This window comes from Phoenix dactylifera, chromosome 3 (assembly GCF_051530095.1).
Source record: "Phoenix dactylifera cultivar Ajwa chromosome 3, Ajwa_hap1_PhDact_Kaust_v1.1, whole genome shotgun sequence".
In the NCBI taxonomy this organism is placed as follows: Eukaryota; Viridiplantae; Streptophyta; class Magnoliopsida; order Arecales; family Arecaceae; genus Phoenix; species Phoenix dactylifera.
In genome coordinates this window covers 499,202-525,644 of record NC_143192.1, presented here as the reverse complement: position 1 = coordinate 525,644, position 26,443 = coordinate 499,202, and the positions used below count along the sequence as shown (strand labels likewise).

The 26,443-nt window shown below is 37.4% G+C and overlaps 1 protein-coding gene across 3 annotated transcripts; it reads right to left on the bottom strand.

Annotated features, from left to right (window-relative positions):
• Positions 1-650: 650 nt before the first annotated feature.
• Positions 651-25,251, bottom strand: LOC120103869 (dual specificity protein kinase YAK1 homolog). 3 transcript variants are annotated; one of them, XR_015975980.2, is made up of 19 exons: positions 24,588-25,251; positions 18,962-19,161; positions 16,401-16,554; positions 16,200-16,309; positions 16,013-16,082; positions 15,839-15,921; positions 15,663-15,741; positions 15,491-15,531; positions 15,029-15,151; positions 11,422-11,572; positions 11,216-11,330; positions 11,020-11,102; positions 10,839-10,913; positions 10,494-10,568; positions 10,251-10,301; positions 9,475-10,170; positions 8,560-8,706; positions 3,888-4,159; positions 651-897 (listed from the first exon to the last, which is right to left on the bottom strand). XR_015975980.2 is itself a non-coding variant. In XM_039122179.3 (18 exons), the coding sequence occupies exons 1-18, from the start codon at positions 24,783-24,785 to the stop codon at positions 821-823; spliced, it is 2,880 nt and encodes a 959-aa protein (XP_038978107.1). In that variant the 5' UTR covers positions 24,786-25,251; the 3' UTR covers positions 651-820. The 3 variants fall into 3 exon arrangements, 2 of the variants coding, with proteins under 2 accessions (XP_038978107.1, XP_088573445.1); XM_039122179.3 differs by having other exon boundaries at positions 9,475-10,301; XM_088717319.2 differs by lacking the exon at positions 18,962-19,161 and having other exon boundaries at positions 9,475-10,301; positions 24,588-25,236.
• Between the last annotated feature and the right edge of the window lie 1,192 nt (positions 25,252-26,443).

The following is a 26,443-nucleotide window of genomic DNA, read 5'->3' as shown; positions in this document are numbered from 1 at the left end:
AACAGGCAAATAGGTGAAAATTTGGAATATGGAACAAATACATTCACTTATATGGAAGATAAGTGTCCACACACAGTTTTGCTAGCTTAACCGAAAAAGAGTCATACACACCAAGAAAACTTTCAAAGCAGCCAGTAAACCTCGGATGTTCAAATTATCCAGTTCTAATAAAATGGAATATGCACTCATTTGTTTCCTCAAATGCCCCTGACAGATCATCAAGACCATGATTGTGGCCAAACAAGGGAAAGGGGACCATCAGATATCATAGCTGCAAAAGTAAGCCCTGTCACAGTCTGAAAATGTCATCGGAATTCCTATGTCTATAACATTTTTGAAACTGTTGAGTGAAGCTTAAAAATCATTCAGAACCGCATGGTTGCTAAATCCATCCAAGTTTTCTTTAATCATCTGTCAGTATGCTATAAGAATAAAAGGGTGGTCATTACCTTTTAAATAATTCCAGCAGATTGTGGTCGATGCCAAAACCACCTTTCCCTACTTTTCTTTTCCAGCTGCGGGTAGATCTCAGAAAGAATGTTAGAAACATCCATAGAAATATCTAGCTATATATTTGCTATCCGTATTGTCAAAAACGAGAGAGAAAAGCCCATATGGGGCTTGGGAGTTGGAAGATCAAAGATCACATGGAACAAAGAATGCGAAATTGCCATAGCTATAGCATTATATCTTTGGAGCACAATGTTTTATCAAGACCCAAATGAGGACTGTCAGAAACAGCACAAGGCAACTGAATTTTCAAGCACAAATTTCAGTGCCTGCAATAAATATGACATCCCTATCGGTCAGCCTTTCCAGATCATGAGATCCTTCCATAGTCCTTTCTTGCATGGGACGATGGTACAGTCGTTCCAATGTAATGCCCAGCCCTTCGTCCTACAACAAAATTCAGCCTGTCACAATGCTGAGGAGATAATATCTTGCGACCATAGAGACAAAATAATTTCTACAACCTAGTGTGACATTTAAATGAAGACACCAGACTGTGAATTGACCATAAGAGCAATACATGAAATGCAAGGCAAGGAGATTAGCTGTGATAATGCAAGTAATCTAGGAAACAGGAAGACTTGCAAAACACAAGGGATGTACTTGACCATAGGGATACTTATGTTTCTTCCAGATAACCCCATTTCGCACGTGTTTTTCCTAACATTTCCCATGTCTAGTGAAACAGGATCAAAAGGATCAAATTCATCCCATCAACAGATGTCCAAGGGGATGCTCAGCAACATGGCGGTATGTTCTCTGGTAATCTAGCATCTAGTCATCAAGCAGTTGCCACTTGCCATGTCATATGGGCATGGTGAAATACCCTTGGCAAATAAGGATACTACGCCACTTGTAATCACACACACAAAAAAAAAAAAGCAAAACTTGCATTATTTGAAACAGGAAAAAAAAGCACCTTCAAGGAGATACATCATATAATTGCATCAGGAAATAAAAAATTGCCTAGATCCAAAAAGTGAAATCCCATGCATGACTACTTTCTTGACAAATTCAACCAAGATACAACATCATTTAGCATACTTATGTATCTTAGCAAAATTTGCTACTTGAGATGCTAAACAATGAAGCATGCTCAATACACATACGTAGATTATGCATGCAGTTCAACTAGGCCTTAGACAATTTGGCTTCAAAATATTCCTTAATTTTAACAGTAACACACATGTATTGTTGCGATTTAAATTTACATGCTGAAGAATTCTGTTGAGCATTGGAAGTGTTGCAGCTGCAAAACTTTGCTGTCCCACTTTCTGGCCTAATCCACTATCTTAGAAAAATAAATAGGCAGTTGTCCTCATGGAACATAATTGTATAAAAATTAATCAAAATATACAAGAATTCAGTTCATTTTCTTATTAATCCTGGAAAGGAGGCGCATCTCCATATTGTCCAAGGAACCAAAATTGAAACTGTATAAGAAGCCAAATCCGTCAAGATTTGTACATACCAAAACAATAGATTACATACTGCATCTCGATAAAATATTGGCATATTTGACCATGATAGTTTATGTATATAAATATATAGCCAGACTGGCTACATTCAAGCGGATCTCCACTTAGATTTGGTTAGGTCCAAAATGGATGATGGGGGTCTCATATCGATGATCCGAGCCATTAGATGAAATCTACCACCTCTAAATTGCTTACATACCAAAAACAATGTAATTTGGAGGCTCCAAGCCTATACATCAAGTAGTTAAAAAATAAGGCAATCTAAATAACATTAAGTTATATATGATTTTTTTGATCACTTAATACATAGGCTAGGAGTCTCTAAATCACATGACTTTTGGTATGTAAGGAGATTAGAGATGGTAAATCACATCCAACGGTTCAGATCATCGATGAGGGACCCTAATTATCCAACGTAGACCTAACCAGATCTGAGTGAAGATCTACTCAAGAGTAGCAAAGCCCATATATATATATATACAGAGAGAGAGAGAGAGAGAGCATATATTAATGCATATGCATAATATATGTGCTCATATTTAGGCAATATCCATGAACGGTGAGTTGATAAGAGGTCAATCCATTTTATATCTCTGCTTCATGATAAGTACATATTAGTATTATGTGTTGTCACATGCTTCCCAACTCGTGGAGGAAAAAAAATGAAGTCTAAACACAACACTTACATTTATTTACCTCAATTTTCATTTGCTTTTACCTTATTTCATAGAACATTTGATTACACAATCAAAGTCAATGAGTTTGCACCTACACCTTGCCTAAGAGTCTGATTGCCTTACCTTATATCTCGGCTATTCTAGAACATGAATCAATATTTCGAAGGAGTACTTGAGCAAGACTTCTAGATAATGTGACATAGTAGTCATGTGGCTTTACTCTAGAAACTTGGTCTATCCCGGCTCCATCATTCCCAAATGATAAAGTATGGCAGAATTCTTTTGCCTAATTGAGTAACAAATATCACAATGCAAGCTAGGTTTGGAATAAGCAAAGGTTTAATAAAGTCGATTCTTACCTAAACTTTACATGGATCAGGCTTGGATAAAAGCTTTGACTTACTATGGGTCTCAAATTTGGGTTTATTTAAATGCACTAACATTTTTTGCCATATGAGAGGTGCCCTGTGGTGTAAAGATAAGATGGAGGAAATCGATGCTATGATTACAAGCACTAGGCACAGTTCAGCTCCAATTATGCAATTTATGGGAGAATTTCCAAATAAGATGGATAGAAGCCAGTATGCCCTTTGCCTCTTACAGTCACAAAAGAAATGGTCAAAAAAAATGGATTAAATTGGCCTCCCTTTCTCCACCTCAAAGTTGTATGGAGATGGTTGGAAGCCAGGTCTTATCTATATATTTTACATCTAGAATTTTTTTTGGTTTATAATTGTCAAAGGGCTAAATTAGAAGGAATCAAGGTCATATAACTCTGACTTCAGTCAAGTTGAATCAGATCACAAGGGCTGACCAATTGGCAGCTGCATGTTTAGCAAATCTTTCCTATCACCTATGGTACCCACACTTAGACATGTGTATGACTCCATAAAACGATATTCTTAAAGACTAAAAGGCTTTGACACTTGGGCACATAGATCAGACACTACCCAAGTCCATATGGGATAGCTCTGCACAAAGTCTGGGTCTGGTTCAGGTCTAGTATATGTTCATATGCAAGGTATGCTAACCTCATCTACATACACTTATGACCAGGTCAAACACAACAGTACTTCTAAATCAAAAACACTAAATTTCAAGTCATTGCACCAGAATAAAAACTAAAAACAATATTGCATAAAAGAACTAATACAATAATAAGTAATTTCATTTAAAAGTGTGTGTCAAGAATTAAACAAAATGACTTGGCTATGTAAATTACCCCAGGGCATGCCATTGCTGAGCATAGCATTGGTAGAAGAATGAGAATCTGCCATACTGTAGTTTGAATGAGTTGGCTGACTATTTTGATGATTTCTTTCACCATGCATAAAAGTTGAGTTCATATGACTGTACCGATGAACTGATTGCTGTCCAAAGCGGCTAGGAAAGTTTTGTGAAAAATGGGGCAAATGGCCATAGCCAGCATGCATATCATGCATAGAAGTGTGGCTACTCTCACCAAGTGAATATGCCTGAAACACTCCATCTGTTCTGTAATCAAACAAGCGAAATGGGAAAAAGAAAAAGAATTAGATTTTCTTGAGAGACAAAAGATAATAGAATGGAGCACACAGCATCAAAGCTAGGAAACCCAGTTTAACTTTACAAGAATTCAAAAACGACAATTCAATTACCATAACTTCAGCACAGATAGTGAATTATTCGTGACCTCAACCATGAGTATAAGCAATTAGTGTAGACTTTGATCACATCGTCGTGGATTAATGATGCATATATATATAACAAATTATACAGGTATATGCTAGTGTGAAAAGATGAACATTTCACAGTCCTCCATATGTCAGCACAGTAAATAACAAGGTTTTTGTGGTCAAATATATTAAGGTCATCTTGGTCTGAGGGTGACGTCCAGAAAGAGACATTCTTGCATCAGATGAAGATCAAGTCCATATCATTGAATTTCACTATTTAGGTCAAACATTTATTCTCTACTATGGTTGTCAGCAGATTCTGTAGCAAGGATTCATCATCAAATGCATAAAGGTCGTCCTGGTGTGTGTGTGCACGCGCGTGAGAGAGAGAGAGAGAGATCTAAAGATATAAGGTCCATATAGCATCTCTGAAAAACGTTTTAAGCACATCCTCTTGAATTTCACTCTTCCTGGCTTCGACAATATTAGTTCATCTATCTGACCCACCCGTCTACTGACATATGAGGACTCTTGTTCGCCATACAAGTGTCTCTCCCTTTCTCTTTATCATAAGAACATTCTCTCTATATACCACCCCCAATATCTCTTTTACCTCTACAATCCATCCATTTCCTCGTGCATGAATGAAGACTCTTAACTTGACGCCACACGTGCGTCCTCTTACTCTCTAATTGTGTCTAGGTTCTCTCCATTTCCTTGCAGCCATCCAACCCCCATTATAAATGACCATTTCACTGCGTATGAGGAAATAGGATTGATAACTGCAAAAGGGCCACTTGATGCTCTCTCAATCCTATGCAGTATCTCTCTCTGGCCTTGTAGCCATCTGATCCCTGACAGAAAAGATCATTTTTCAATGGATGAGGAGCTAGAACACTTCTTATCCAACACCAAAAATGGTTCATTCTCTAGAACCCATCCCTTACGAATGACACGAGCTCAGCCCAAGCAACACTTTCCCTCTCTTAAAAACTCTATTTTCACTCTTGTGAGCAAAAAACAGCATTCCAACATCTCAACCCTTCTCTTCATCCCCTCTCTCCACATTGAGGGCATTAAAACTCATTGCATGTCAAGCCTTTCTCCTCCTTCAGTAACTTTCTTACACATCGCCACCAAGAAACACAACACCTATCTTCATTCTTCACTGTCCACAAGCCTAATATAGTTCTTTTATCCTCTAGTAAGGTTTCTTTCTTTCTTTATCATTTTGTCTTTTTTATCCATCTACTTGAGGTCATTTCGATTATAGTCTCACTCTTATTTATCTCAATGTAAAAGTAGTTGTCACAAGTTTCTCTTCTCTTCTGTGGTAAGTTGGCATCTTTCTTTTTCCCCTTAAACATTTCTTTATGATTTCCCACAATCTCTTTCCAGGGCAATACCTTCCCAAACCTTTCATCTCTTATATCCACCCACTTGAAACTGATTGGAATTCACACTAGGAATTAGGAAACACAATATAAGCATTTAACAAGAACCAAACTATAATGTCTTTGAGATCATTAATGAAAGGAAGAGAAGCTCAAGGCACAAAGAAAGTAGAGTACTAAATCAAGGTATGTACATTATATTTATGCATATTCTATTCCACTTTATACTTCAGAATACTTTGAATTTGCAAGGGGAATTATTTTCTTTCTCTAAGAATAATGAAAGAGGAAATGGAATTCAATCTTACACTTGATTTTTCCAAAATAATTTATGTTAACTATTGCATTATGGTAGTGGGAGTAGGAAACTATGGAAAGATGGATGATGCTAATTTGAGGACAAGGTAGCCTTTGATGTCATAAGCTTTTGGAAGTGGGTCTAAGGTAGTTCATATCTTGGATTGCTTCAGATGGGGGAACTCATGATTGAGATGTTGCATCTGAGAGGTCAGGCACTTGTTATCTTGCCATATATCTGTAGCTTTAGGCTCAGCAGGTTGGCATGCCCTCCAGATGGGACTGATCTTAGCTTTGGGGACATGTGGTGGCATTCCCACCGAGTTTCTCAAAAATTATGTGTAACTTTTAAGTGATGTCCTTATCTTTCTTGTGCCTTCAATCAGCATACAATAATATTTATTTACAGAAAATGAATTGGCTTGAGTTGATAAGCATTTATTCTTTACTTCTTGCTTAAATCACTACATCAGATGCAAACAACTATTTTCTAAAAATCTAATACAAAAGAACCACATAATGGGCCGAACTAGTGAACCACTAAACATCCTCTTTGTAACTATTATTTTCTCATGTCTTTTGTTGACAATACAAAAGCCTTTTCATTTCGACTTACCATAGATTTGGTATTATTCTAACTTCTAAGTGGAAGTTGTGTTTTGGTTTTAATATGTCAAGTTCTAAATTTATATGAGATTTTGAATTGTTATTTTCGAATGTCACATGAGTTATAGAGCGAAACTTTAGCCTGTTTTTGAACCCCAACATTGATTTGTAACCATAAGAACATCTAAGTGTTATGAAATGCATTTATAATGATAAATTAGAAATATAACAAAAGTGAAAGACTTAGTCAGCCCCTAGCCAGGTGGTATATCGGGCTCATTCAAATAACTAATCAGGATTTTTTTCGGACCTTTAGCTAGGTGGCATATGTGGCCTTATTCAAAATATCTATGCAGATTTATATGGACCCTTGGCCAAGTAGTCCATGCAGACCTTGAGGATTTTATTTGGCTTCATCTGCAATAACATGGAGGATTTATGGGGCCTCATCTGGTTTGCTGATTCACTTTTTGGTCAGGATTTATAAAGCCTCACCAGTTAATGATGAGTATTTTATGCGGCCTCGAGGAATAAGTGGAACTTTGTAAGAAATATGAAACTATATGACTTATGAAATATAAGAGCCTTCGAAATATAAATTGTGTTTTGGCCATTTGAGTTTTGAACAAGTATTTGACTTGTGATTTCATATAAATTATTTGGGCTCTTTTCTAAACTTGAGATTGAACCTTTAGTGACATCATATTTTGCATTAACCTTTGGTTTTGGAATTTCATAGCAAAATGATTTCAGTGAATTTCCAGTCAAGCTTTATATTGATAATATGATCATGTGTTCATTTTGAAGTCATGTGCTTTCCCTTGGACCCTAAATTTCTTTGATCATGGTAGAAGTTTACTTTTCATTTATTACACAATTTTCCAAAGTGATTGGTGAGAGATCTGGTTGACTTATTAAAAAATTGCCTTTTTGGAATTAGTGATTATGAATGTGGCATCGACAATGTCTGGGTTTGTGTTTAATTGCTTGTATTTTTGGAGGTATATTATTGGGCATGATACCCTATGTTTATGTTTGTAACTGGATTTTTATTTTAAAAAATTGGATAATAATACAGTTACAGAATTGCTATATTTAATCTTATGGTTTCTTTCAAGGATGTTAGATATTGGTGATATTTTGATTGGCTATGATGATTACATCTTGAGATTCAAAAACTTCAGATATTGGGGTATGACAAAACAACACATTTTTCAGAGGATTTGATATCATGTACTAGATTAGCATTGAATAATATAAAGATAGATTTATGAATACAAGTTCATGGTCAAATTAATCGAACATGTGATTAGAGTTAAAATTTCAGCTATTGATTTCATTTAGTTCCCATTTATTCTTTCGATATCATTAAACTTTTGTTATTGCATACCTCTTGCATCAAACTGGTTATTAGATAGTTGTCTTTTTTATTTTCTGCATGTGGTCAAGCCCTAGAACAACATCTTCTAACTCATGTCCTCTACACCTACCCACATCCACATGCACAGAGAAAATAGGTTCACAATGTCAACGATTATCTAAAACAACATATAAACTAGTTCATTCTAATAGATTCTTAAGTGATATACCAGCAAGAATTGGTCTTATGACAAATAAAAAAAATGGGCCAAAAAAATAGTTTGCACTACTTTATTAGGATGTATTGCTGGTTGATATCAAATGATCTGATGCAGAATATATCCATCCAGTTCCAGCATTAAGTAAATCTAACTTTCAGCATGCTGTGGCAGAAAATATGTACAGAAAAGATGCACAAAAGCATTTGAATCTTCCAATGTGAATTGGAAAAAAATGATGGACAAGCATCAGCCAACCAGGAATTTTCTTTACCAGCTACAGAGATGTTAGCAATTAAGGTATCCTATAAATTGAAAACCAAGTCTTACTCAATGCTGGTCCTTTTGAAAATGATGCTGCATACCTATGATTTGTTGATATAAAATTCTTTTGAGCCTGATTATGGCCGTGACTAAATCTGCTCATGGCATCCATTGTATTACCAACGCGGATACCATTAAATTCAAAGGCTAGGGTGTCTGCATTATCCTCTTGCAAAAGAGATTCATCACTGAAAAAAAATTGATCAATGATAAAAACATCAAAATTAATATATTACTCCCAACTGAATTGTAAAAAAGCAGGTAAAATATAGATGGGCATCTCAACAAGAAAACAATCTGTTAATCAGCATCATATTTTAGAAAGATACAATATTTTAAAAAAAAGCTTCCAATTTTTCTAGAGTACTATCAGGAATGCCCCATTTGAAGGGAATTAGAAATGATTAGGCAAGAAGATATCTACATTTATCAAAATTGCTACTAAAATTGTAACACCTTAAGGCATATGATAACTGGCAAGTTCATTCAAAACTTTGAAGAACTCTGCTATTTACAGTTTTGGTCATAAGAATTCAGCATGTCAATAAAACTACCTTCATAAGTAATTTCTCGGAAAAAATAATTGACAAAATTCGTAGACATTTAACCTTATCGAGACACAGTGACCAGTATTCTAGAACCACAAATGTGATTGTTCTGTAATGATAAAGACAATGAAATTTCCATGCAAGATGAGCAACAATGAACTATTCACCATGCAAGACACAGATGCATCAACATTTCAAGGTCAAATGAAAAAAAAATAAATGATGGGCACTGCACAATAATATTTTCTAAATGATAGAATACAATCTGAAATTTCTCTAAATGATAAAAGAGCAGAAATTTTTGGTTTCTGATTCATGAGGTTTAGCGCAAAAAACCAGAATATGGTAGAGTTGCAAGCTGCAGTATAAGTTGCCAGAATCAGAGAGATTAAGGGGCTTCCATTTCACCTATAATTTGGGTCCCAATCTGCGGGATCTGGTACTGATGAACTGGATTCAGGCTTATCAAGCGAAACCTCCAAGGAATGTAAGGAGACTGTGTTGGAATTATGTGCATGGGATGCCGCACAAGACTGGTGATTGGTTGAAGAGGGGCTTGAAGACAAGCCAGTCCCAACACCCGTCTGTTGCTTCCAACTAGAATGATTGGAAGTTGAAAGTGTACTGCAAGGAGAACCACCATGTCCTCGCGAGTAGGCATCAGGGTGACTACAACTGATGCCATCACCATGGTGTCCTAGTCCATGCTGAGATGCACATTCATATGGTTGCATACACATAGTTGGATATCCCCAATTTCTTCTTCTGTTGTAATGGCCAACAGCAGCTGCTTTGCCCAAAGAGGGAACATGTACTCCACTTCTCACAGGAGAAGTAGGACCATACTTTCCAGAAGAAGCAGTTGAAATCTGCATTTGGGAGCTTGGAGGAGTATATTGTGACGGACTGGCTCCCAAAGACATTGGTCCCAAACTTCCAGGACTTATACTGAATCCATTTCCATAAGACAGTTGATGCCTACGCCTAACATCTGGACTAGCTCCAAGAAATGATCCCCCAACTTGTGCATGTACGTTGACACTGCATGGACCGATTTGTGAATAATATGTGTGCACATTATTCACATCACCGTAGCTTCCATAGCTGCTTCCAAGACCAACATTATCATTATAGCTACCATGGCTTCCCAAGCTACCATAACTACTGCTGTAAGAGAAAGGCACCTTCTGAAAATGAGCACCATGCTGCGGAAGACATCTGCTTGAATTCGAAACCTATAAAGGCCAGATAATTTTAAATCTCATAAAAAAATATTCAGCTAAAGAAAGATTTTTTTTTCAAAAAAAAAAAACAGATAGATTAAAAAGACATGCCTGTATTACGATCATGAACTCTAGAAGAAAGATATTTTAAAGGATATTGTGCTCCATAAAACCTGACAAATCATAGAGAGATTGCAGACCAACCTGAGGAGAGAGACCAGCAGCTAGCCAATGACCCCCTCCTGGATTGTGATCCACTGTAACAGTATGAATAACAGGCTGAAATACAATAAAGTTAGTCATGATATCCAATTTGTCTAATGCAGTATTCAAGAGATAAATACAAGCCAGCAGATGCTCGTCTTTTAATTGTAAAGCATCCCTTTACAGAATCAAGTGGGCTAAATATAGCCTTTTTCAGCAATCAGGATAGTAGATCATAATTAGAACAATCTCAAGTAAATATTTTGAATTTACAAATTGCTGATCTGTCTAATATGGATAAAAGGGAAGACAATGAAACCAACAATATTGTTATGGTGCACTTACAATTCGTGGGGTCTCCAGCAGAGGCTTATATGGGCATGTAAAGGGCTCACCAGTGACAAATGGATGGTGTGAAGCCTGAGAAACAGTGTTTCAAACTAACATAATGCTCGATAAATTAGAGTAGACAAGTATATCTATCTCTTTACACTACTGAAAATAATAAATAGTTATTTGTTGCAACCTGTAATGGTGACCACCGTTTCCCTGGATCAAACTCAACGAGGCCTCTCAAGAAATCAACCAATGCTAAGCGGGTCAAATTTTCTGCAACAAGATCACGATGTTGAGTAAGCATAGCAAATACCGATCAACATTTAGAAAATATCTTATGTCGTGATATGCTTATTTTTAGAATCAACCAAAAGTACCAGACTAACCTTTACTGATTTCTTCTTCAGGTAAGTTCTTTCTGTAAGGATAATTTGCAATAATGTCTTCAAGCTTCACAAAATTAAAATAGCGTTTCCCCATTTTTGGTCTTTTTGATTCCCTCTGAATAAAATTCAGCAACTGAAATGTTAACTTAGACAAACAAAAAGGATGCAGTGAAAAACATACTAATCAGAACAATCCCAAAACTCACTGCTTCATATTCCTCTTCAGTTAAGACACGGTAAGCACTAGTAACTCCATTGTGGGCCTCATCATCTTCCAACCTATAAATACTTCCAATATGCTTAAAGAACTTGCTTGTGTTTTTTGCATCCCTAAGCAGATCATCAGGGGGTTGTCCACTGTAGAGTTTTGATGGTATGAGAAACACTATCAACAAGCATCATAAGCATGACTGGAACAAAACTCAAGAAGATAATAAAGTAGTTTTGCATACAAGGATTACAACAAAAATTTGTGTGCGAGGGAGAGGGGGGGAAACAGGTGATGTGGGGGAAGACGGAGAGGGAGGGAGGATTCACAGGCTGCATGGTGAGCCTACCTATCAGCTGAATTTCATTGCTTAGGGATAGGCCCTAAATCATAAATGTGCCTTGCCTTCAGCCCATATCATAAAATGTCTTTTCAAATGATTGATGTCAATAGCATGCCAATAAGATAGTGATATGCATATATGTACGGTATATATGTGTGCCGGTTAGACTCCAGACTAAGGGCCTGTTTGGGAACATCTTGCTGGATCTGGTGGGATCCGGCAAGTCAGGCCAGACACAGGGAGGGAAGGAAGAGAGTGTGAGATGGGGAGGAAGAGCACGGGGGCGCAGGTCCCGATCCCAGTGGGAAGGGGGAAAAAAGACCTTGAGAACTCACAAAGTCTTTTTTTTCTTCCCACAGGGATTGGAGCCTGCAAACTCCCAGCATGCTCCATCTCCCTTCTTCTCGGCCGCTTCTCACCTTCCCCACCCACACTTTTCTCCCTGCATCTTGGCGGAACCACAGGATATTGCCAAACAGGCCTAAATGTGAAATCTTGATAAAAGATTTGATAGATATTCAAAATCAATTATGGACAGTCCAAAATGAAGATCTCCACGCCATTGTTTTTCATTTATACCTTGAAAAATGCATAAAACACAAAAATCATATGTTTCAAAGATCTCTAACCTAGAATCAAGTGGATATTTAAATGAACAATATCAATTGCAATAGGATGCTAAAATGTGATAGGGAGCATAAACTGAAAAACTACTTCATTGAACATGATCTACAAATCTTAAAACATGGTTAGAGTAAGTTCTGATAATTAGTTCATAGCAAAACATAGTATCATGTTTTTAAAACTGTTCATTTTTACAGCTAGTTGAAACCTAGGTTCAGCACCACCAAATACATGATTTTTGGTTTCCAAACATTTATTTGTTGAGTTTGAAACCAACAGTGTGAATCTTCAATTTGGGTGGTCCAACATTGGTTTTGAATTATTACATCATTCATACAAGATTTAATATTTCCAAAATCAATGATGAGCCATTTAATTTAAAACTGTAAGGGCTAAATGCCGTTGGGGTTGCTTGATTAGGCAAGAAAACCAAGATGGAGTTCGAGGCAGTTTGGAGTGGTTCAGGGCGATTCGGGGGGATTTCGAAATTTAGGGCTGAATCTACCCGGTTCCCCACTGGTTCAGTTCGGGACAGGGTGAGCCAGGCGGTTCGGCTCGGTTCGGCATACCTTGGTAGAAATTGACCATTAGAGATTTATATGAAGCTGCAAAATTGATATCTTGTTTTTTAATATAAATTTAGCAAGTAAAAGGAATTGAATATTATTGATGACCTGAGAAGCTTGATGACCACTAAGAAACTTGTCAAATTATAACTAATATGTCGTATAGTATGGGTTCAATATGATATGCCTTGGCTTTATCGAAATAACCATGCATGATGAAACTAGGAAGGTTTTGTTTCGAACAAGCAAATATGAGGTTGAAAGAAGTATTTAACCATGTTTAAGCTTGCTTTTGGAAAATAAATTCTCAAAATGTTTGACTTGAAATGTTTAGTTGGATCATATGAAGAATCATGTAGATAGATTTAAGATTAAAACGAAAAACAAGAAAGCCTTGCATATAAGGTTTATTCACATTCACTGCTGACAGAAACACTAGAAAAATGTTGCACATCTTATCCACCAAACCAAAGAAAGGAGATTGAGAATGGAATAAACTAACTGTGTGCGTATGTGGAGATTCCTACATGTTGAATGAACCACAGTATTCCCCCCTTAAATAATGGCCCTTACATGAATCAAATGTTTGCCCAACATTAAGAGGGGTTTGTTCATGAACTGCAGTACATGTAGGTGGGCTACATTTGTCTTGATAATATGGGGTATTATGCGATCAACCTACAAATTGATGTTCAGGTGTTATCTAAATCCTAGTTTTCTTATTTCCAATGAAATTTCCAAAACAGGGGTAAGAAGCAGAAGAAAAGGAAATATATAGAAAAAGAAACAAATTAGGAGGTTTTCAAAATCTCATATAATAAGCTTTCCACCAAAAAGAAGGGGAAAAAACATATACACTATACTTTAGAAATGCCTGAGGGAGAGAACAGTTGGAAATCCAGTTGGTTGAAAATTGGTGGAGAAAGAGAAGAATGAGAGCAACAATGGAAAAGTTGATTTTGCATAATCAAGCACATTCAGTTTTTTAGCCACCCTGAAATCAATTAAAAACAAGACTCCCAATCAAAATCAATATTTATCTTTCCTACTAAAACTATTTCTCAACCAAGAGTTAAATTTTTAATATTAAAGACATTTAAACCAAGATGTAGGCCCCAATAATAAAAAAAAAGGAAATGAAAAAAACCTAAAATGCCCCCATCTAACATTTAACTATATTGATTCATATTTTACCCACACATACACGAATATAGAAGAAAAAAAAACGAACAAGGCATCCTAAAATGTCCCCCTATGCCCTAACCGATCAAATATGATGGCGTGCATTCAACCTGTTGAACTCACATGCCAAATAACTGACTCTCTTAGCCTCTAGCTGGCCCACATAACCCACATGACTAAAATATCACTATTAGAGTCACAAATACGATTGTCGTTCTGACCAATTTTACTTAGGATTAAAGATGATGCAGAACTCCTAGAGTCCAATTCTTGAACTAACCAGAATATTTAGAAAAAAATAGCAGAATTTGGCGATAATGCAAATTTGTCCTCATGGCACAAATATTGTTTAGTTACAATCTTGGCAGAAATCCTTACAATGATCCATTAAGTTGTGCAGGTGTAACTGGTAGCCAGCCTGTTTAAGTCATGGGGATCATTAATGTTTTGTCCAAAACAAAATGCATTTTGAAGTACATGAGGTTCCCGCTACTACAGAGTCTGGGGAGGTTATATATGCACACAGCCTTACCCCCACGTGTACCCCCACATATAAAGAGATTATTTTTGTGTTTTGAACCCATGACATCCAAGTCACAATAGAGCAATCCTACCATTACGCCAAGGCTTGCCTTCAAGGTTTCGTCCAAACACAAGCCACAAACAAAACAACAACAACAAAAAAAATATGCCCATTTTAGTGAGTTGGCTCAAGAGTCCTTCATCATCACAATTCTATTCTTACTCTGTATGATAAAAAAAACAACACTTCTCAATACTATGTTCAACTTCATCACTGCTTTGTAATGAACTATGCATTTAACACTAGAAAAATGATACTGCTTTGCAGACATGGAAAATCAGGTTCGAGTGCAGAGAACAATACATACCCAAGTATCTCAATCATTCGTTTAAGAAGATCATATTCTGAGGCTCCAGGAAATAAAGGCAACCCCAAGAACAACTCAGCAACAATACACCCAAAAGACCACATATCAATAGCAGTGGTATATCTGATGGAAGGGTTAAGCATCAAAACAAAGATAATCATATGACTGTGAAAATTCCATGAATTATATAATATTCAATAATGAACAGAAGTTAAAACTGAAGAGATGTTTCTGAAATCAGCATAGGATTAGCCAGTGCATACTGCTCAAGCAAAAAACTAGGACCAAAAATTAATGTGGCAGGCAAGGTCAAGCCCCTGATCTGAGACAGCATGTAAACAAGCAAATGAAGTTAACATATTGCCATGAAGAATAAACACATAATGGAAGAAGTATGCCAGTTTTCTTCTCTACAAAATTTTGATTTGTGAGAAAAAATTCCTATGATGTCAAAAAGGATACGGATAGCCAAGAAGAACTTCTGGAGACCTGTAGTAACGGCTCTGCAATAGAAAGGGACCAGAATTTCATGATAAGAACCAAGTAATGTGAACTTACTGCATGCTTGAATAATTTGTATATAGTCATTAATCAAATGCAAGTCAAACATGGAGCTGAGAAAGGATATGAAGACCTGAATGTATGAGTAAATTGTCCGACCCTCCATACATGCTGATCCAAAATCAATAATTTTTATTTCTGGTGGTTTCACTCTGTGAAATTCAAAATGCCACAGTAAAGTTTAGTGAACAGGGAAACAAGAAAAGAATTCCAGATGAACAGTCAAGGTGCTAATAATGAGCATCTCACCTTGTAGATATCAGTATATTTTCTGGTTTCAAATCACAATGTATAATTCCAGCATCTTTCATGACAATCAATGCATGCAGGATCTCGGAACATGACAAAATATGTATTATCAGGTAAAAACAAGACAAATGGGCATACAGTAGAAAAGATCAGTGCACTATCCAGATATCTCACCTGTTTTGAGAACATTTGGACAATATTCAATGACAACCCTTTATAGTTGTTCATTTTAATTAGCTCATATCTACAAAGCAAGAGTTTTTAGACCAGCATAAAAATCAGATTTTATTTAATAAACTGAGTTCATTATTGAACGAAAAAGATTATTTAATACAAGCAAAACATTTGACAACTAGCTTACAGATTTGATCCAAGCATTTCAAATGCGATGCATAAATGGCGCTGATAGACAAAATAATCAAGGATGCGGACAATGTGATGTTTATCATCCGGGTCGAACTTCTGATTCAGCTGCAAAGTAATCAAAGCATAATCAGCACCATAAAACTAAATTTGCAGGCATATTTAGCCTGAGCATATCTGAGCACCAAACATCAATTACCATGTGCAACATAGAGACCTCAACCAATGCTTGCTGATAATAAGCAGGCTCGTTTTTGATAATTTTGACAGCAACATAACTATTGGTTTCAGAAACCCAGCACTTCGCCACTTGTCCAAAAGTCCCATGGCCAAGGATATCTTTGACAATATACCTAGAAATTAAAAAAATAATGATAAACAGATTCAATCATTGCTAAATCCTTAATCCTTTACAGTGAAATTGGTTACAAATGTACTAAAATTCTACTAAATGTACACTATAGAAACTATTATGGAAGCTTTAACATGCTTTACTGAGGCATGACCAGCCATTGGCATGGCAGTAATTTTTTACTAGGCTGCTCTTATTTTATAATTTTCAAAATCCACACTACTGAGAATTTAGCCAACAGAGTACAGGAGGTAAAATCAGCCCTCAGTTCTTAAACCTGATTTCTATAACAAAGAACCAAAGCACCTCTTACAACTGCATTGCAATCTGAAAGTGTAATAAGACATGCATGAATAAAACAATCAGATGCAATCAGATGCTTTCGAAATCAAGATCTCTCTTACCAGCATTGTGAAAAGCAGCAACCTAGGTGTCTGGGCAGTCGCTAGGTGCCTAATTTGGCCAGGCAGCCTAGGCCAAGCCAGCTTAAACCCTAGTGCTAAGGTTTTCGTTTTCCGTTTCCTTTCCCTATTTGAGTCCCATACGGGAAATGAAAGAGGGCAGTGAAGGCTCGCACCAGTCTTGTATCGACTAGTGGGCTGATCAATGACTTCCAATAGAACTGTTGGCATGATGACAATGGCCAGCACAAGTACGTAGTATATTTTTCCTTTCTTCTAACTTAGATCGATCTTCATTTTCTCCTCCTCGCTCTAATTTTTCTCTCTCTTTTTCTTCTACTACTACCCCTTCATCTGACCATTCTTTTCCTTTTCCCCCTAATTTCTCTTTTTTGTTCTACCTTTGCTCTACTTGCCTCCTCTTTAATGGTTGTTGGTTGTGGCCCCAGCAAGCTGCTGGCTACTGCTTCCTACGCTCCTCCGCTTGCTTCTTGTTGGCTGTTGGCGATATTCTACAGCATGTTGGCTGCCGTAATGGCAGCAATGTTGCTGCAACTCTCTTCTTGCAGACTTTGGCCTTTAAACTTTTATGTTGAAAAATATGTTTGATGATGCCAATATTGGTGAAGAAAGAGCATATATATGATATATGCACATGATTATTTATACATGAGCGACTAAGGTGGTTATGATAAAAGCTGGAAGGCTTTCATCACCAAGCGGTCGCCTAAGGGCCTAGGCATGCCCGCCTAGACCATAGAGGTTCCACCACTTAGCCTCGTCTAGACACTTTGACAACCTTTTACTCAACTTGATAGATTTCAATCTATCAATAATCTAAAAGATTGATATCTATTAAGTGGATTAGAGGAGGAATATATTAAAAAGTTATGTTTTATGCACCACAAAAAAATGGAGGAAAAAATAGATAACACCCAATAATAGGGCGTCCCATGTGTCGGTATGGTAATGAACCGGTATGGGTCCTGATACCGGTTCAGCCTACCTTGCTTTTATCTATTGCCTTTGACTTTGTTCTTGGTTTCCAAGAAATACAAGTAGAAGTAAAGTTGATACTTATTAAAACTAGGAGCAAAGTTGAAATTTCATCCAGATTACTAGAACATATATCAACAAATCCATGGCAATATGACAGATCCAAAATACTGAATTTGTAAGGAACATGTTAGCTATTTTGACAAAATAAGCATTTACACAGCTATCAAAGGACAGTACTAGCTGCAGTTTACCATGTTGGGTGCTTCATCTTGCTACCTCTAGCTGTTTTCCTCAGAAAACATGCATAATAATGTGATACCCTACATAAGCCTTAGACCATTCGGACAACGCAGTTCAAGCCAAACAACATTATAAGCAACTTCTGAAACTTATCATCAAGGCTTTAATTTGTCCATTACTTGGGTGATATGCAATAAAAAATCTTTTGCATTCGAATCTAACATCTTTTTTGTCGCTAGACAACCCCCAAATCCACATGAAACACAGTTCCCCAGGAATCAGGACAGACTTTCCTAAATAAGGCAAAGTCATGCTTCAACACAATTCTGACAGTATTCTCTTGGTTTCAATGACGGCATCTTTCCCAAAGATCCTCCAATCTCATCTTTAATACAAGTAACAGTACCCTTCATCATTCTCCCTAACTCTTAACATGTCTCCTAATCCCTCTTCCAAAGTCATTATGTATGGTACCTCAATGTTTGATTTTAACAGCTCGTTGCCTCCCTTTTTGTTGTTTTCAATTATTCAAATACTGGATTATTTTTCTTAGACCATTTAAAACACTAGACCTTTCTGTATCCACCTCAAAACTTGCACCCTACCATAATCTTGCCTATGGACATCATAAATGCATCCTCTAGTACATGTCTGGAAACAAATTTTGCAATTGAAAAAGAAAATGAAGAGAAGATGTAAGCACAAGCAGCAAGCACTCTACATGCGAACTTTGTTGTTAAGGAGGTTAATTCGGTTTTGGAACCAAACCTTTGTTTTGACTCCATATTGACCAACACAAAATTAACATGTAAGATAAGGTCTGAATTTGCATTATCATGGCCATCATTCAGCACACCAACCGATGGATTAGTAAGGAATCGCTTCGGGTTCAGTGCCTCTGAATACTTAAAATTTGGGTTACATATTTGGAAAGTTTCAAGTATGTCTTTGGTTACCCTTGCCACCAACTGCACAAGTAAAATTGTCAGTCAGTTCATAAAACCCATATACTAAAAATTTCATTCCAACAGAGTATGCTGTAGAAATGTAGAAAGGAAATAGCAATCAAAATGTTCTATGCCAATATGAAAAGCTAGATTATTTGAAACAAAATAACCTTGTTGAGCTCCATCAAATAACTGACGGCTATATTTCCAGTTTTACTTTATAAAATATGGATCTAACAACAAGAATTTATAAATTTAGGCAAAGCTACTTAGTGCACCATCACGAAAAAACCATATACTCAGATAAACAGCTTTTCTGAAACTTGACCTCACATGAGCATGCATTTATCACAGCTTACAATTTCAAGAACGTGAGGTCACTAAACACAACTTCTACAGGGCATGCCACATGTATCCTTAATTGAATTTAGAAAACAGATATCCACAATCTAAAATAAGTTGGTTGAGTAAATAAACTTTTCATATTCTGTAGAATATGATTCGGCAGCAGTTCCTGTCTTATGCTTAGTTTAATTATTTAATGTTTGTTAACTTCTGCTTTATTAATTTATACATCACCTCGAAGAACAATAAAAGGAGATGCAGATATCAACGGGATTCCAAAGCTATTTAGTGATTTTCCTAGATTATGAAAAAAGCAATAACCAAACAGAACAAGAAAGTGAAATGTTATGCCAACAGAAAGTAATGCTGAATCCCTACGGACAAGGGTAAAAATTCTATTAAGTAATAGAGATTTTCAACAAATTTTGTTGGCACAGGATGGAATGATCGTTAGGGTCACCTAAGAATACCTCTGAACAGCCTTAATAGCTGCTAAGGACAGAACATCTGGATGATGAATTCAAATATGACCATTCTTTAAGTATTTATTTTCAGAGGTACATGGACAACCAATTGTTATCAGATATTAACAGATGCAGGTACTTGCGGAAAAGCATTTAATCTTCTAAGATTGAAGAGAGATAACTTACTCACATATGCAGGGCTAATAATTATATAAATGGTCTACAGAATTATCTTGATCTCAAACAAAGAAAAGGGGTCTTACTGACTGGTCAATTGTTACAGCATTATATAATTAGATATCATTAAAAACTCCCTTTTGTATGTTTTCGCATCTTGATGACACAATTCGTTCCAATTATTGACACAATCTTCTAATAAAAGCTCGGTAGCCTTTTAGAACAATTCTACTTTGCTTAAATCAATTTAATTACCCTCTGGCACTACTTTAATAATAAAGCAACAGTTAGGTGACTGTCCATATTCTTTCATGCAAGTAAAGCAACCTGTTACATACAAATCATAAAATCCATATAATTGTTCCGGAGAAGTAATAAAACATGTTAATTACTGTAGCTATAATGAAATGGACTTAATCAAATTGTTTGATATTGAACCTTCCACAGATTTCTAGTTAAGTTATAGCATTAAGTGTTCTCTTTCTGTAACAATGACTTATGAATCACATATACAGGACTTTGTAGCAACAAGACCTAGAAATGGCTTGGATTCAGATCAAACAGAACTGATCCAAATCTGGACCATTAATTAAAAAATATGACCTGATCTAATCCCATAACACAAAGAATTGTTTAATAACAACACAATCCGAGTCTGTTAAAAATGTCTGGCGTGACAGATTGATCTGATATGATATGATCAAATGAGGAAGAAAAAGAAGAGGAAAAGGAGGTGGGAAAGGAAGCAAGAGGGAGAGGGGGTCTTGTCAATGGTGGGCCTGGATGCAGTGGCATTACTGGACAGGTGGGGGAGTGGAAGAGAGCAAAAGGAAGAGAGGAGGGAGGGTAGTTTTCTTACTGGGCAGTGGCCTGGGTGCAGGCTAGAAGAATAGAAAAGGGAGAGAATAGGAGTCTCCTCATCGGTGGGCAGCAGCCGGATAGCAACAGCAAGCTAATGGATGACAAACAATGAAATAGATGAATAGAAGGGGAAATGGCCTCAACACCATTAGGTGGCAGCACATTGGTGATGTCATAAGAACTAGATCTGTATTATGAATTATACAGTTCCTCGGATCATGGGATTCGAAACTTGATTCATGTTATTTACATCTTAAACCATCAAGAAGTTCATTTCCTATAATTTATTTGATCCTACGGCTTTTAAAATTGCCGATCACTAAAACGTCTCAAGCAGTAAAACTAACTAGCACTCCATTTGGAGCTCATGGAGATAAAATTTAAGAGGCAAATTGTCGCATTTTTACAGCCATATGTTAAAACTACATCCTTTTTTTTTTATTTTAAAACAATCTAGCAAAGAGATTAATTGAGTTAATAGGTACTGTATAAAAAATTCGAATAACTGGCTGTGGTGAACATGTTGTGTATGCGAGGGCGGAAACAAGTAAAGGCTTGGGGAGGCCATGACATCCCCCAAAGTTCAAATCTCCCTCTTAACCCTGATTCACTTAACCATCTTGGCACCACTATAATTCTTTTTCCTTTGGTACAGCTTCCCCACCCCCGTCACCTGCAGCCACCCCCCCACCCCCCAAAAAGTCCAAAATGCACAGTTCCACATCCAACTGTTCGCATCTGGGTCTCACCATGTAACCATCAAGAATAAGTGAGAGATTCCGCCTAGTATTGCTGTTCATGTATCAAAGATTTCAATGATTCAATTAGCGGTAGAAGAATGGGCTCCTAGCATTCTTCCTCTTTAACTCATCAAAATCAGTGCACATTCATCCTTTTTTCTCTTGACCTTATATGGTTAATTAATGTTTCTCCCTAACCCGTGGATGAACTAGTCTAGATGTGCCACAGCCATTCTCTATCATCAACCAGCCTTGTAACTTTCATAACTTTGTTTTCTTGTAATCTCTCTCCATTTTTGCTTTCACAATTCAAATGAGCTTTTCCCCTCTCTCTCAATAGATGTGTAGATCAATCCTCTCATGATTGACAACAAAAAATTCACTTTTGTATTCATATTAATGTCAATAAAGCTGAGACCTTGCTGCGGCCACGCCTTCTTAGTTGTATTGATGTCGAAGTCTCGCACTTGATGCATGTTCCCACTCATTTAAGCATGTCTTATTGCAACACTGCTCTTCTGTTTTGGTCTTTGAACCACTTCACAATTTACAACTCAACCCCTATCTCCACAGCAGCAGTGCCATCAGCTACAGGTCTCCTCACCCACATCATTTCCAATGGCTAATAGGGAAAGTATGCCCTTACCCCTCCCCATCTGCACCTCCCTTGTATTCAAAAGAGAGAGCATCCATCACTGGGTTAAACATAGTGATCTGTGCATACAATAATATATCATACATAATATTATAATGAATAATGTAAAAGTTCAAGACACTCAAACCAGCTTCTTGTTAACCATATTAAGATTCTTGCTTGTGCTCAACACCATAGTCGATATTGTCTACCAGCATTTGAAGAATATGCATGAGATGAAGGTGAGTTTCTGGGAGGAGAGTGCAGGGATTCATATTGTTCATAGAGAATAGTTTTGCTTCAATTTCCTTAATATAAGTTTTTTTTTTCAGATTTAAGGCACTTTAAGGTTAAAAATATAATCAAATTAGGCTCCCCTGATTGTGCAGGTTTCAGTCCTAATTCAATTTGCGTATATGGAGGATAATTACTAGGAATAAGGGTAGAAGATTCTATATATTTTGTTAGCTTATTCATTGATTTATTTTCTCCCTTTCTTTAGAACTTTACAAGCAGAAAAGGAAACTTTTAAACTATTCTAGAATATGCATTGGTTCACTTAGCAACATAAAAATGAGTGTAATGCGTATAAATATGTATGCATGTATGTACCATATGTACGTATGCATGTATTTATATATATATATATGTGCATTTAAGTATGTACTATCAAGTTCAACCCTCATATGAGTATATCAAGTAAGTTGCCTCGATGCTTCCCCAAAGTAATGAGGGAAATCACTATAGAGCAATGAAGAGCAATAAACACAATAGGTTGCTTAACATGCCTTAGGAGTGTTCTCTGAGCAAGAGGTTGATCAAGGAGACTTTAAACCAGATGACCACTCACTATATCAAGAGTACCCTCATCCAGTTAATGGATGTTTTTGTGCCTGTGGGTGATAAATATGATAAATGTATCGTGACAATTAGTTTTTGATATTTGCAAGTGTAACGGAAGGCCAAAAACCAAAATAGAGTATAATGTATGGATCGCTGATGGAAAATTGACTGGAACAGGGCACTAACCATAGTTGCTGGGCAACAAAATCTCGACATGCCGACTTTTAAGGCCTTCATATGAGTTAGTTCTATCAGGCAGAAGAATAAGGAAAAGATGAAGATTTCTCCAGGAGACGTTAGATGTAGTGGAAAGGTCCTGACAGGTTGTAGTGAAAAAAAGATATACGATAGTGACAGCCTAGTAATATAAGACAACAATCAAACTATCTGTATTAAACATTTTATATTGTTATGAAACAATTAAAATTCATATATAAAGGGGGAATGTGGTACTGATGTGATCATAGAGGCAGATTTGTGGTTGAAATAGGAAAAGTTAATAAAAAGGAATCAAGGGAACTTTTCAGAAGTTCCATTCTGTGCGGATTGCACTCGATTCAAAAAAGTTTGATAAAGGCCAACATAGATACAATAAAAGGTACAAATTGTTGCTTAACATCACTTAATTAGAGATGATAGAAAGAATATATAGAATTCTAGTTTTAATAGTAGACCTGCAGTTCCACAAAAATGAATGGAGAAGAATAATCCTACAGCCGACCAATTTATTGTGGCTTCTGAGTAACATGCTTACGGTGCATATTAGCAATCTACCATATGGAGAGGATTATATCTGAAGAAGTTCATCGGAAGGGGGGTTTTTGTGTGTGGGTGTGTGTGCGGGTGTGATTTATTGGCTTTCTTTAATATTCTAGAAGTAAAGATATCAGTCCCACAGCCTGAAGAACTTGTGATGTAATCAGAGCCGACATTTACACTAAACTAAGCTTTAAGCCTCGAGTATGTTGAATCCTCGAGACATACGAAACTTTATCATTGGAGTCTATTAGACCTTCAGGCCATCAAACAGAGCTTGACAAAATTCCAATGTTAACACCCAACTCCTTCACTTGATCCCACTCAACTGTTCATTCCAACACCTAACCACAGATAAAAAGACTTTCTTGCAGTCAATGCATGCATTAGCCTTTCCTTAGCTTCTCTTTTTACGCAATTCAAGACAATGAAAAACCTTTCACAGCCAACAATTCAATTTTCGATGCAAAATTCCTTCTGTAGTTGTCAGCACGAGAAGCACAACACCGAAAATCTAACACAAATGCATTACGAAATCACGAAGCAGGACACTGAAAAGATTCCTTCTTTTTTTTTCCATAAATTTCAAAGCTGGGAAAGCAAAAGCTATCGGAGCGGAAAACGTACAGGTTTCCCCACGATGACTCGTAGCGTGCCGGGTTTTACCAACGTTGCCCAGGTAGACGACTGCGGTGGCGGCACATACGGACGGAAAGCCTTTGCACTCGGCTTCCACGATGACGAGCTGCCGGAATCAGCCGACGTGGCCCCATCCGACTCCCCGGCACGAGATCCATCCACCCTGCTACTCTCACCCTCCTCCATCGCCCTGCCGGCGCCCGATCAGCCACTCGCCACCATCCGATCGCCCCGCCACGAGTCCTATCAAACCAACCGGCCGCCGATCGCCGCCGCACCGACGCCCCCGGTCCGATCCAGGTGCCGAATCCCGCCGGTAGACTCGGGTCCCATGCCCGTTCTTCTCCTATCCGGCCATCGGATCAATCGGTGCTACCAATCTTGCGAACGCGAGTCCGGCGGCGATGAAGGAGATCCCGAGCTCGAAAGAGGGAGGATAAAGGTCCCCGAGGGTGACTAGGGCTAGGGTTTAAGGGCAAGGAGGGGAAGAAGACGGAGATGGGGAATCACCCTCTTTGCTCTTCTTGGCTGAGGGGATGAACGGGGACGGGAACCCGGCGTCGGGGAAGAGAATTGGGCTTCGTTTCCTTTCCTTCTCCAACTCCGCTTGCCCTCGTTTCTTTCTCGGCGTATTATTATATATTTCTTGGCTATTAATTATGGTTAAGCAGTGGGCTTTTGCTCCGTCCACCGCGAAAGAGACCCGGATTTGAGACCCGCATCGCCGGCTTTTTTTTTTTTTTATTTTATATATATTTACTAAAGCGAAAGTATCAAACATACACACACATCCGATCACATAAAAAATAATAAATTTTGCAGTATATCCTGGATGTTTCTAAGCAAGGGGTGGTACACGTTCATATTACATACTTTGCTGAATTCAATCAATATTTGCAGGACTGTAGCTGAATCACTCGTTCACCAATGATGATTATAGAACGTATGGTACTTTTATTTGTTTTTAAAAGAATAGTAATTTTTTTATAATAATTTTGTACAAATAAATTTTAGTTTATATTTTATTTAATCTATGCATGCTTATTCCAAAATACATATAAATATAAACCAATTTAGTTCACTTATTCCAATAAAAAAAGAGCATGCAATCAAAATTGATGAACATACAAAGATAAGAAATTGGCGCACGGAGGCACACACATAATTTTCCAATAAAATTTTAAAAAATATATACTTTTTGGAGTCAGAAAAATTAATTTTTTAGTGAAAAAAGTAAAATAGAATATGTTTTATACATAGTTTATTTTCATTATAACGATAAATAGGTTGTTTTGGTATGACCTCCGCGTGGACGTAGAGTCAGCCGAGTGGGTGCAGGTCCAGGTGGAGTTGGAGGGTTAACTTGACCGTACCATGGAGCCATTCCACCACTCGTCCACCGGGAGATTTCTTCCGGATTACTCGCCGTCGAAAAGAACAAAAAATCTTATTAAAAATCCCAACATCATTATCTTACATCTCGAAACCAATGAAACGTACTGAGTAACCTGGGCCGTTGGATGGAGATCAGATCTATTTCATAAAAGTACTGTCAATCCCACCAAACACACGAGCGGACCAGCGAGTCGCCGTGTACTCGCATCCCGTCTGACTAAGATCAGGAGCTCCACGAGGGCGGCAGCGGGAGGGGGCGGGCAACGAGCTGGCACCACGTAGGCCCCCTTGGGTGTGGAGCCCACGGGGCTATGGATTTGGCTGTCGCCGCACGTGTAAACGTATTGAACACGTGAAGCCTTTCAGTGGATGGGGACAGCGTGGGCTCCTCAAGCAACCTGATATCACAACCAGGGACAGGGAGGGATGCGGCTGTTTTGGATATCTCA

Bases quoted from the DNA above. Each gene is read 5' to 3' on its own strand.
- LOC120103869 (XM_039122179.3), bottom strand. From the start codon at position 24,785: ATGGAGGAGGGTGAGAGTAGCAGGGTGGATGGATCTCGTGCCGGGGAG. The intron at 11,331-11,421 runs GTGAGTTTTGGG...AATTTTATTCAG, and splicing joins CTGAAGAGGAATATGAAGCA to AGGGAATCAAAAAGACCAAA. The intron at 10,302-10,493 runs GTTGGTCTGCAA...TGGCCTTTATAG, and splicing joins CTGCTGGTCTCTCTCCTCAG to GTTTCGAATTCAAGCAGATG.